The sequence below is a fragment of the Mytilus trossulus genome, chromosome 2, assembly GCF_036588685.1.
Source record: "Mytilus trossulus isolate FHL-02 chromosome 2, PNRI_Mtr1.1.1.hap1, whole genome shotgun sequence".
Classification (NCBI taxonomy): domain Eukaryota; kingdom Metazoa; phylum Mollusca; class Bivalvia; order Mytilida; family Mytilidae; genus Mytilus; species Mytilus trossulus.
Genome location: NC_086374.1, coordinates 5,939,031 through 5,951,443, shown reverse-complemented (window position 1 = coordinate 5,951,443; position 12,413 = coordinate 5,939,031). Strand labels below are relative to the sequence as shown.

Here is a 12,413-nt window from a genome sequence, read left to right as displayed (position 1 = left end):
ACTGAAATGACGATAAAAAAAACATACAAAATCTGTTCATGTCAATACAGCAATATTGTTCAAAAGAACTGTACCGGAATAGAATGATTTCTCAACTCTATAGATTTTATATGTTTACATTACCCCCCCCCCCCCCCCCCCCCCCGGTATATATAATATGTTTGAACATAGTTTCAATTTAGACTTGTATGTTACTGCTGTATATTAATTTACCGAGATGCGAGTGTGGCCATAAGTATTCGTCACTTGAGCTTTTTCGCTATATATTGTATGTTTTTTTTAAACAACTTGGTACCAATTAATAGAAGCAGAATTGTCACAGGTTTATTTGTTTATTTGGTAACATATTTTTTGTGTGGATCATTTTCATTTTTTTCACAAGATAAACACAAATATTATTTTCTGTTCAGAAAATTCGCTATATTATATATTCTTTATTCCAAAAGCAAGACAGCTTATAGGTATAACGTACAATAAATATAAAATTAAATATAGTAAGCAACAAATATTACAATAAGGTAATTCATTAATATGCAATTAATACAATTAAAACAAATGTAGGAGCATGATATTAATAAGCATAATTTAACAATATTTTTTTTACTATTAATTATTGATGGATATTTAAACTGTTTTAAATATGCTTCAAATTAATAATACGACACACATTTGCTTTTTATTCATCGGGGCATTTTCATGTCACTAAAATATACTCTCGTCCTTATGTACACTTGTAATATTTGCAACTGACTCCAATAGCCCAGACACATCGTTTTCTTACCATGCATATTTTCCCCTTACATATCTGCAATCGCTCCAAGTATATTTCATTATAAAATTTTATACAATTCGTTTTTACTTTTCAATAATGACAAAAGAACTATTATATAATAAACTTAAACTTAATTTTGCAAACGAATTATAAGATCTTTTTATGTTTTCTTCCTGTGTTTTTTTAGCAATTAGTTTTTTAAATTTCTACAAATTTTTCCTGGTTCCTTATGTTACATTTAAAATTTTCCCTCCTGTATTTGACGTAACATTTGTGTGTAAGTTTACTCTTTATTTAAATGTGCCCGGGCTTATCCTCTCCAGTATATCAGTTGTTTGATGAGTCAGTATAAATTTAAAATAAACTTGAGAATGGAAATGTGGAATGTGTCAAAGAAACAACAACCCGACCAAAGAGCATAAAACATCCAAAGGCCACAATGGGTCTTGAATACAGCGAGAAAATCCAGCACCCGGAGGCATGGCCCTTGATAAAATATGTACTATTTCAGTGGTAATGGAAGTCATACTAAATACCGAAATATACAAAATAAACTAAAATTTAAAATCATACAAAACCGTAGAAACGCCAGAGGTCCCTGATTTGGGACAGTCGCAAAAATGCAGCGTGGTTTAACATTTGTTTTTTGGATCTCAATCCTATCCCTATATCTCTAAAAAAAAATGTAGAAAAAGCAAACCCACAACAATACGCAAAGTAAAACTTAGTTAAAAAGAGGTCCGAGTCAGCAGAAGTCAGAGGAGGCAACAAAAGAAACTACACAAAATGACAATGATACTAGTACATAAATTAACAAAGGACTATACTAGCAGTTACTGACATGCCAGCTCGGGACCTCAATTAAACTGATTGAAAGATTGTGTCTTCGTCAAATGAATATCAATCGGATTCACGTTAGGGGTTTATTATCATAACATCATAAAATATATGTGAAAAACATAATCCGTATCATGCCAAGAACTGTGTTTTTGTTGTTGTTGAATAAATGTGTTTATTTCCAATGCAAATACACTAACAGTGTATATGCTCTTCAACTTCGTACTTTATTTGGTCTTTTTAACTTTTTTTGGATTCGAGCGTCACTGATGAGTCTTTTGTAGACGAAACGTGCGTCTGGCGTATGATGAATTATTTACAACCACTGGGTCGATGCCACTGCTGGTGGAGATTTATTTCCCAGAAGGTATTACAAGCCCAGTAGTCAGCACTTTTTGTGCTGACATGAATTGTCATTGATATGGTTATATTTATAAATTTACTGTTTACAAATTTTTGAATTTTTTGAATTACTAAGGCTTTTCTAACCCAGGCATAGATTACCTTAGCTGTATTTGGCAAAACTTTTAGGAATTTTGGTCCTCTATGCTCTTTAACTTCGTACTTTATTTGGCCTTCTTAACTTTTTTGGATTCGAGCGTCACTTATGAGTCTTTTGAAGACGAAACGTGCGTCTGGCGTATAAACTGAATTTAGTCCTGGTATCTATGATGAGTTTATTTAATGTTAAAGCCAAAATATGTATAGTATAACTCATCGCCGTATTTGAATATCAAAAATAAGACAACGCGTGACCGAACGACGCATGGATTAAACGAGTGCGCAGCACAACTTATGTGGACCCAATGTTTGATTTGAACGTATAAGTGCAATGCGCTGACAGTTAAAAAAAGCGATGTATATGGACACGATGCAGGCGGTGTTGAGTTTGAATACTTCTTATGAAACACAATTACTTTACAATTTCCATAAATGCAGTACTAACAAGGCTTGGTTGATAAATATAGATTTCTAAAAGATATTAAATTTCTAAAAGTTAAGATGAAGGATGCTTTATTTAGAGTTACATTTTTTTTAAAGCAAATATGTAATATCAAAACTGAAACTACCGGTCAAATGTCTATGAAAATTTCACCAGAGTATCATATGCACTGTCTTACTACACTTCCTTCGTGTATTACTCTATATTTTACTGATCCGTGTAATCTGTGCTTCAGTAAGACTTGGTTTACTCGGAACATTCCTCCCACTGATATCAGCTTTAGATACTTTTTCCGGGTTATTGTCAAATACGAAATGTTGTAAGTATTTGATTGTAGAACTTCGTCCTTGCTGAAAAATGAGACAAACTTCATGAACATTGCAATCAGCCCATTCAGTAGGGTGCGATGGTTGGATTAACCCCTAAAAAGAAGTATTTTATCCGATAAGTTGCGTATTTTTTATTGGGATATTTATATTTGAGCCTACCACAAAGACATACGGAATTATTTTAAATAGAACTTTTTACATTTGTATATATAAAAACTAACTTAAAAAAAGAAAGAAAAAAGAAAGTGATTGGACAGAGTTCAACGAACGGGATTCTAAAAAAAACATTTGACAAGGAATCACAATATACGAAAGCATGCAGCACGCATTTAGGAATATTTAATATTTTAAAATTATTTGACTAATTAAATGTTAACAACACTTTTTTAATTGCATTTTCCTGAAAGCCATGGATTTGAAAATTGCCAATTTCATCAAGGTTTGTCATGAATCATGAAAAGACCGAGGTACTGAATATTGAGCTGATGAAACACTTGTCCACTAGAAATGTCTTTTGACAAACTATTGTTTCGAATTAATTTTTTTTATTACTAGATTAAGAAAATATCCTTACACCTGGACAGTAAAATTATCCAATCTAATGAACACTTTGGAAAATACAATGGTGAAATTACATGAAAACACCACAAACAAACAAAGGCGTAACAAACAAGTATATATCTACATACGTCTACCAGAAACTTCTTGTCCCCTTCTTCCAGACCAAAATCATTTGTTTTGATGTACCATGAACTTATTCCAATTGTTCGGTCTATATCGGAACTCTAAAAACGAAATATTTGTTTTAAACATTGAATGAAATTAGAACTATATTTTATTAAGATTAATATCACTATATTATTGCTTTTATTTATCTAAGAAAAAACTGTTCCCAATCAAATGCAACATACATACTTGCAGTGAGGTTAGAGAGTTTTTGCTCGCCGTGTTGACGGCCCCATTGTGACTTGATACTGAGGAAAAGGGTGCTGTTCGGTAGCTTTGTGTGTGTTTTGCTTTTGTTTTGGCTGTGCATATACTGATTTGTTTGTCTTCGATAGGTACCCATATACTTTAATTTCTCATTACATATAGTTATTTACCATAGGTTCTACTCAATAATTTATCCCACTTCCGACAAACTATTCGCGTTTTAATTGGACAATTGTTACCTTAGATGTTTCTACTTGTAAATGATATCTACCTAGGTATATGAGCTATATCTTGTCAGGAGATATTTTCATGGCGTATAACAATTGAAAAATCTAAAAACTTCAGGTTGTATAACAAATATACAATATTTTGTACGTTAAAGGAAGATTTCATATACAAATGTTATATGTAGACGGTTATGCTATACGATGGTAAAATCGCGAGGAAGACATTAATATTCTCTCTGAATAGGTCAGATACCATGTCGTTGATAAAAATCGGTATTCAAAACCTTACAAGTCTATGAACATTCCTCCTCATATAAAGTAAAGAGAAAATACTGAATATCTGGTAACTGATAAAGTAAAGAGGAAATACTGAATATCTGATAACTGATAATTGAAATAATCTCGCAACAGTTGAAGGTATTAGATGCTAGTTTTTATTGTATTAGAATATAATAAATAAAAGTACCCTGATAAATATCCTCATAAGATTTATTGCCAGCGCATTAAATACCGTTCCCAGAAAACTGAAAAATCCATTGACTTCTGTCCGTTTCAACCCTAAGTATTTTTCATGGATGCTGACTCCTGTTCCTTCAACGAAGTTTATCAGCTCGTTATAAGTAATCTGAAATGTAGAACATCGTGTGAAAATAAAGTATATATTATGATTTTCATAATTCTATTACCCTGTACATTTAACTAATGCGTGGTTGCCGGTGATCTTAGAAGATGATTGGACGAGTTTAAGGGTCATAACCTTTATCAGCTCACTCAAGGACTTATATAGACGTTCTATATACGTCCCTGGCTCACTTGAGTAAATAAAAAAATGCTAATAACAGGTGTTCATGAAAGTGACAACTTTGTGGAATGTGGAAAGCAACCGAAGGGGATTTTCGTTTAACAAAAAATAAAAAAAAATGTTTTAATCACTTCAGAAACAGATTCTTACATAGCTACTTGTGGATTATCGGATTTATTCAATCTTGACAGATAAGGCTAGGACTTTAAAATTGATAATGCATCTATCGAGAATGAATAAATCCGAAAACCCACTGTTATCAATGTTAGAATCTATTTGTGTTTTGTCAATGTTACTACAATTAACTTACTTGATAATGTCGTAAGTATAATTCCTGGTCATATTCTCTGCCTCAATTTTCATATTTCTCTTATTTTGTATGTATTTTTATTCCTTTTTGTGTTTCTTCGATACATATGATGTGGCTCTGTACATGTACTTATACATCATGAATTGTGTTATTGTGCTAGTGTAAATTGCTGTATTCTTGTTTTTAATTTTTGGTAATGTCTTTATGACTTTTTAAACGTTTGTATGTCTCTCTTCTGATGAGTTTTCAATCACTACCTTTGGTCAAAAATGATGTAATCGGAATGGGCATGACTTTTGTCTACCGGTAGATCGTGTAGTAGCATTATATAATCACTTTTGAACAGCGGTATACTACTGCTTTTTGTAACGCAACACGCGACGCGTCTTAATAATGTATGATACATGACAGTTATCTAGCATATAACCCTCCTTCATCCAACCTATTCAAAACTTCTTTATTTGTAATGTTTGTCAACAAATGAAGCTTCTTTACGTGCAATTTAAAAATATGGAGATAAGATATGGCCATAGAAGCAATTACCTTGCTTATATCATTAAACTTACGTTCCCACTTTCGTCTCTGTCGATGGCATCGAATGCCAACTGAGGACTACATCCCTCCCCAAATAACAATTCACTAAAGTGATCTTTAAAATCAGCCTACAACGAAACAAATAAATTTACAGGTACGATAGAAGAAGAATTATGACATTAGTAATTACTCAGCATTTTGTTAACATATTTAATCGGTATTTTCCTCTACATATTTTTTTTTATAAAAACCAAACAAATCAAACACGACGAGATATAGGTGTATGTCGTTTCTAAAATACAAATTTTCCAACACCAAAAGAACTGCCTTGGTGATCTAGTGGTTGGGCGATATTCTTTTGTGCGTGATGTTGTGGGTCGATCCAAGACAAGGAGTTTGCTCATTGTTGAAGTCCACACTGACACTAAGTTGATACGCTCATTGTTGAAGTCCACACTGACACTAAGTTGATAAAAACGGTCAGAATTAAGTGTCTAGGTATGACTTCCTGTGAACCAATTTTTGTGAACTAGCTCTCTAGAAAGCCGGCTCGTCGTGTCAGTTAAGTACAAAACAGAGTTCATAATAAGATTTAATAAACACGTTCTTGTATGATTGGATGTTTTATTTGCCACTGAACATTAAACATTAATTCATAATCAAATATGTAGTCTTTTTAACACAAAAATAGGACGTGGCGCACTTTTGCCATGACAATTCCAAATAATTTACCATTATTTGGAATTGTCATGAATCGCAAGTAAATTCTTTATTCTTTTGTATTTTTCATAATCACATGAATAAAGTAGAATTTTCGTAGTTAATTTGATACAAACTTTTCCTTCTAGATTATCGAAATCTTGAACATCTATCCGAAAGAATAGTTGATTGTCCATTAATTTTATAAGCAATATTTATATAATTCGCACAATTGCCACAGCTCTGATATATTAATTTGATAAGAGTAGCATATCTTAAATTAACTGAATTCTTCTGAAAAAAGGTTCAACACCTAAATCTTACTTCAGAAAATGCGTTTTCGAATTCTTCTTTTGAAATGACGTCATTACCATCTAAATTATGCTTTCGTAAAACCTAAAAATTAAGAATAAATAGTAAGTCTACTAATAAGAAATAACATGTAAAATGAATTTAAGGATTATGTACCCTTATGTTGGTTCAATGCTAATCACATGGAAATTTTATAGAAAATCGATAGCCAATCGCTTGTACTCTCATATTTGTCAATTTGGTGCCAATGATAAAACTGGACATCCAAATCACAATTGGTAAAGGTAAATCATTATAGGTCAAAGTACGGCCTTCAACAAAGAGTCGTGGCACACACCAAACAGCAAGCTACAAAAGTTCTAAGTTCAGATGTCCATTTAGACGTTTTTGATATGCAATCATTCAATTCAATATTTTTGTTAAATATCAATCCAGCAAAACCTTTCCATAAAAAGGATGACAAAAAAATTGGCCGTACTTTTATATGAGTTTCTTTATAAATTATTTGAGAGTAGACTTACTTCGATGAATGCAGTTGCAGCTTCACACACTTCTGTATAGGCCTTGTTTATTTTTCCTTTACCTTGTTCAGTTTTTACCCAGTCTCTGAAAATTTACATACATTAGAAAACTGGGTTGATATAACAAATGACAACCACTGGAATGATAACATGATTCTGAAATACTAGTATATCAATTTTTGTATATATGTGTTTTAAACAAATGTATATTTCAGCAGCAGTGACCGGATCAACTGGTAGAAGTTGTGTATTTAATGTATCAATAGCCTGACCAAACCTATGTTTAGGTTCGATCCTCGCACTTCTCGGGTGAGTTTGACTCCAATCTTAATTGACAAGGATTACCAATTTTTTCTCCGAAGGTCGGTGGTTCTCTCCGGACATCATGGCGTCTACCAGCAATGCAAACTGGGCGCCTTGGTAAATTCAAAAGAGAAAAGACATGAAAAGTACTTTGAAAACTATTAAGAACTAATACATAAAGATGGGGTCAGTAAATTACATATGGGATTTGTATTCGGCCACTAGCACACTGTGTAACGTATTTATCTTTCTGATTATCTTTTCATGTGGTATTTAGACTAGTGGCCTATCAATGTGATCAAGTCTTCAATTATAAGAACTATCGTACATAGAACTATGCAAAACAACAATCACAACTTATAAGACTTTTAATGTGTTATATGAACTTATTTCAATTGTTCATTATCAATTTTTGCGTCTGTTGAAACTTTTTAGATTTAACACCGCGTTACTAAACTTGTATCAAAATAAATCACGCATACAATTCCAATATGACATAACACGGTCTCCAATTCCTTTTAACAATCATATTTCTCTAAATGTAAAGGAGATGAGATTAATATACATATACCTTGCCAATTTAGTGTTTGGTAATTTGCCCATGGGCACGCCAGACTTCTTCAAAATCTCAGCTTTGTAAACTTCGGCTTCGTTTGAAGAGAACTATAAAAAGAAATTCAAAATATGTTATAGTAGTAACTTCTACAAATGAATTGCTTCATGAAGTAATGCATTTTACTCATATGTTTTACTCATATTCATGGCAGCCATGTTGGTCGATTGGTTTGAAAAAAATACAAAGATCAAAATAGATATCCACGACGACGAGTACATTCGTCAAAATGTTGATTCTATTAAAGGTCCCATGAGCTAAAATGAATCAATTTATTCTAATTTATACAGACGGCAGTCAATAGTTATCAAAGGTAACAGGATAATAATTTAGTACGCCAGACGCGCGTTTCGTCTACATAAGACTCACCAGTGACGCTCATATCTAAATTTTTATAAAGCCAAACAAGTACGAAGTTGAGGAGCATTGAAGATCCAAAATTCCAAAAAATTGTGCCAAATACGACTAAGGTTATCCATTCCTGGGATAAGAAAATCCTTAGTTTTTCGAAAATTTAAAGTTTTGTAAACAGGAAATTTATAAAAATGACCAAAACTAATGATAACCTCTAGAACATATCTTGTGTACACAATGGTTTAGCATTGAGGTTCTGTAATAATTTTTTGGAATTTTTAGGAGAAATACCGACATAAGGAGATAATACAATTAATTATCTTATTACTTACACAATTCTATTTGAATTTAATGTAATTGTTATACTAGTATTATACATTTAATACCATAATTACAAAACTGATTTTGAATTACATCAAACTTTTAGAAATTTACCTGTGACGTCACTTTTGTGGCGTATCCAGTCATTGACAAGACATGATTCTTTTGTGCTGTTTTTAACGTGGTGTTCGGATGGTTTTTTTTGGCACAACTGTTCAGAATTTTCGGTCATCAATGTCCTTTAACTTTGTATTTGTTTGGTTTTCTTTACTATTTTGAGCTGCGCGTCACTGGTAAGTCTTATGTAGACGGAACACACATATGATGTATTAAATTATAATCCTGATATTTTTGATAAATATTAGCATGTCGAAATGTCCAATTGTAATGTTTATTTGTTTATTTTTCTGTTCTGGATATTTTTGCATTTATTTGTACTCTAGTCCTGTCATGTAATGTTGTCATTTTAGTGTTATATTTAGCATTGCCATAAAAGGCTGAGGTTTTGCAAGCCTCAAAAGCAGGTTCAACCCATCATGTTTTCCTAAAATGTCCTGTACCAAGTCAGGTAAATGACAGTTGTTATCTTATAGTTTGTTTCTGTGTGTGGTGCACTGTCGTTTTGGTTTTTGTTGCACTTCAGTGTTTTTGTTGTTTCGTTGTTTTCCTCTGATAGTTGATCTGTTTCCCTCAGTTTTAGATTGGAAACCGGATTTGGTTTCTCTCAATTGATTAATGACTTTCGAGCAGCGGTATACTACTGTTGCCTTGATTTATTGTTTCAGATTCACAACTGTAAAATTTGCATTGATAAGTGGTCCAGATTATTGGCGTGGTCCTCAATGCAGCCGTTGTTCAAGAACCATCCTCAAATATAACTAGCAAATCTTGCAATATCTCTGAACACTCAAACGCTTAGTGAAGTGTGTTTCCAAAGAAATTTGCAATGAGTAAGAATAACTTACAATCAAACTCCCAATTGTTTTCATAGGTCCTGGTAAAACTTCAAATCTGTTTTTTCTATCCATGATTGACTCTATTTTGGAGATTGGCTGGATTTTCTGTAGGAAACTGTCATGATGATCCAAAGATAACCACCATCCTTAAACAAAGACATTATAATACTCATCAGTATTTTGGTTTTGTTTGTTTGAAAGTCAGATTCGATGAGGCTTTAAACAAGAACTTCACAATTTACGATTATATATCTGTATGTAATAGAATTATTAATTTGATTTCAACTAAGTTATTCAGATACCTTATTTTATTTATCAACAGTTCGCATACACTGGTCAAGCCATGTGTCTATAAAACATATTACATTATACTTTTATAGTGTTGACTGGAGATATATGTCGTCTGGTCACTGTTGTCAGGGTGCTGACGTATAATTCACATCTCAGTTCATTGATTGATAAGAAAATGTCTTTCTATGACAACACTAAGCTAACACAACAACTTGCATTGAAATAAGTTACCATCAAAACAATGAATAGGATAGTTGCAAATTACTCCACCGTCGACATAGTAGTTTGTTACACCAAATAGCTTTTTCTGTACACTTTGAAATACACCTGAAACAAGATGATACATTATCTTAAACAAAAATGCACTTCATATGTTTAGATGCGCCGCAAAGAAAGTTCAAAACACACATATAGAGATATTTATATGAATGTTTAAAATAGATTACATATTTTTTTAAAGAATCCAGTAACAACTATAGAAATTGTTTAAAAAAATTTAATTACAGCTCGTCTTGTTCCGTAGGCGATGTTATCTCAAAGATATCTTGAAACGGATTAACATACAATTTTTCGTTTCGGAAAAATGTTCTAGTCTGTTATCCTTACGGATTTGTTCTTCGAATTCAAACATTTTTTCTATAGGATAATTGATATGCAAACGGGGTGGTTAGCTAAAAACCTAAACAGAACTCTATGTGAATTTGTGAGAAATTGTGAGTCAGATCCTTGATTACATGTATTCAACCTCTTGAAAATATATTTAATCCTTTTCTTTCTGACCAATTCAAGCAAAATCCTACCTGGAATGGACATTGACATGCGCACTGCCATTCTGATAGGCATATCAGGCGTGGTCTTTACATGACAATATTCTTCAGACATAGTATTCACATTTGTTATAACAACACACAGTTCATTACCAAATTTCTTATATACCTACAACGACACAATGTATAAACTATTGTTGTGTGTAAACCCAACAAAATCAATTGTTAACCTATATTCTTCGTATGATAAATATATGTTTTCAAAGCACTATTACCTATTTCACAGCACTGGAATGTTGATGGACTGTTAAGAATTTTGTTATCTCAGGCATATATTACCTTAGCCGTAATTGGCACAACTCTTTGGAAATTTGGGTTCTCGATGCTCTTCAACTTTATACATGTTTGGCTTTATAATTATTTTGATCTGAGCGTTTCTGATGAGTCTTTTTTTTTAAACGAAACGCGCATCTTGTGTATTAGTTTATAATCCTGGTACCTTTGATAAAAGAGGGACAAAAGATACCAGAGGGACAGTCGAAATTATGAATCGAAAAAAAACTTACCCCCACCATAAACTAGGTGTGATATCAGGTGCTCCGGTAGGGCAAGCAGATCCTGTTCCATATGTTGCACTTGTCGTGTTGCTCATGTTATAATAAATCCGGTAAATAGTCTAAATCGGTAGGTCACTTACATGAAAGGGAAGGGGATTGTAGTTACGACGTTAGGAACATATCCCATATCATTTTAGAAATGGTTATTCCATAACGATCAACCAACTCGTGATGGCGTTCGTAAAATTTACAAAGGGATGATTTCAACTTCACTATTTGGAACTCTTAGTTTAATGGTTTCCTAGCAACCCTCTATCAAGTAAATCATGATAGGAAATGCAAGCACGGGAATATCGTATCAAGTGATAACTATTCCTTAAGGGTATCATTGGTCCAGTATGCAGTGCTTCGGTACTCTATGTCAAAAGATATAAAGTGTTATTTCTATTTATTAACATTTTAATACGATATCTCATTATACCAACATATTTGATAATAACTTCGTATAAAATTAGCATAAACTTAGCAATGTACGAACCAATCAAACTGTTTTAAGAAGTATGTTTAACGAATTGAAATGTCATGTATACAGCATCAATTCTGTTTTTAATCTGTGGTCAGTAATCGTCAGCCTATATTCACCATTATGGAATAATCGTTAACAGCTTAATTAATTTTTATATTGGAGCTAAGGTTATCGTTTAAATAATTGACAAGTACATACAATCCGATTTAAAGAAAATAAACGAAACTAAATGAGTTTTTGAGAGAAGATATTGTATCAGATTATCATTATATTACCTCGCTAAATGTTATATCGGGATTATCAGTTCTCACAGATAAAACTTCTCCCAGATAATTGAGAAACTTTGATCCTGGATGCCAACCATAGTACGACAATAAGTTAGGTATCAAACTAAAATATCCATAGGACGCATCTTTAAAAAAGAAAAATAAGACATAAATATAACATATAAGATTAAAAAACATGTTCTGTTTGTGAAGACTGTTGTTTGACTTTCTTACTATTTT

General features: G+C 32.4%; 1 protein-coding gene across 8 annotated transcripts in view; it reads right to left on the bottom strand.

The window, feature by feature from the left end:
• Positions 1 to 2,606: 2,606 nt before the first annotated feature.
• LOC134706359 (uncharacterized) overlaps positions 2,607 to 12,413 on the bottom strand; it is a 28,506-nt gene continuing 18,699 nt past the window's right edge. For 7 of the 8 annotated variants that reach the window (XM_063565236.1, XM_063565235.1, XM_063565232.1 and 4 more), the window contains 11 exons: positions 12,183 to 12,319; positions 10,858 to 10,993; positions 10,289 to 10,384; positions 9,776 to 9,912; positions 8,094 to 8,185; positions 7,220 to 7,304; positions 6,711 to 6,782; positions 5,720 to 5,815; positions 4,508 to 4,666; positions 3,571 to 3,666; positions 2,607 to 2,902 (listed from right to left, as the gene is read on the bottom strand). In XM_063565236.1, coding sequence (XP_063421306.1) covers positions 2,753 to 2,902; positions 3,571 to 3,666; positions 4,508 to 4,666; positions 5,720 to 5,815; positions 6,711 to 6,782; positions 7,220 to 7,304; positions 8,094 to 8,185; positions 9,776 to 9,912; positions 10,289 to 10,384; positions 10,858 to 10,993; positions 12,183 to 12,319 — 1,256 coding nt within the window. In that variant the 3' untranslated portion in view covers positions 2,607 to 2,752. The remainder of the gene's footprint in view (positions 2,903 to 3,570; positions 3,667 to 4,507; positions 4,667 to 5,719; positions 5,816 to 6,710; positions 6,783 to 7,219; positions 7,305 to 8,093; positions 8,186 to 9,775; positions 9,913 to 10,288; positions 10,385 to 10,857; positions 10,994 to 12,182; positions 12,320 to 12,413) is intronic. The other variant, XM_063565240.1, reaches the window with a different exon arrangement.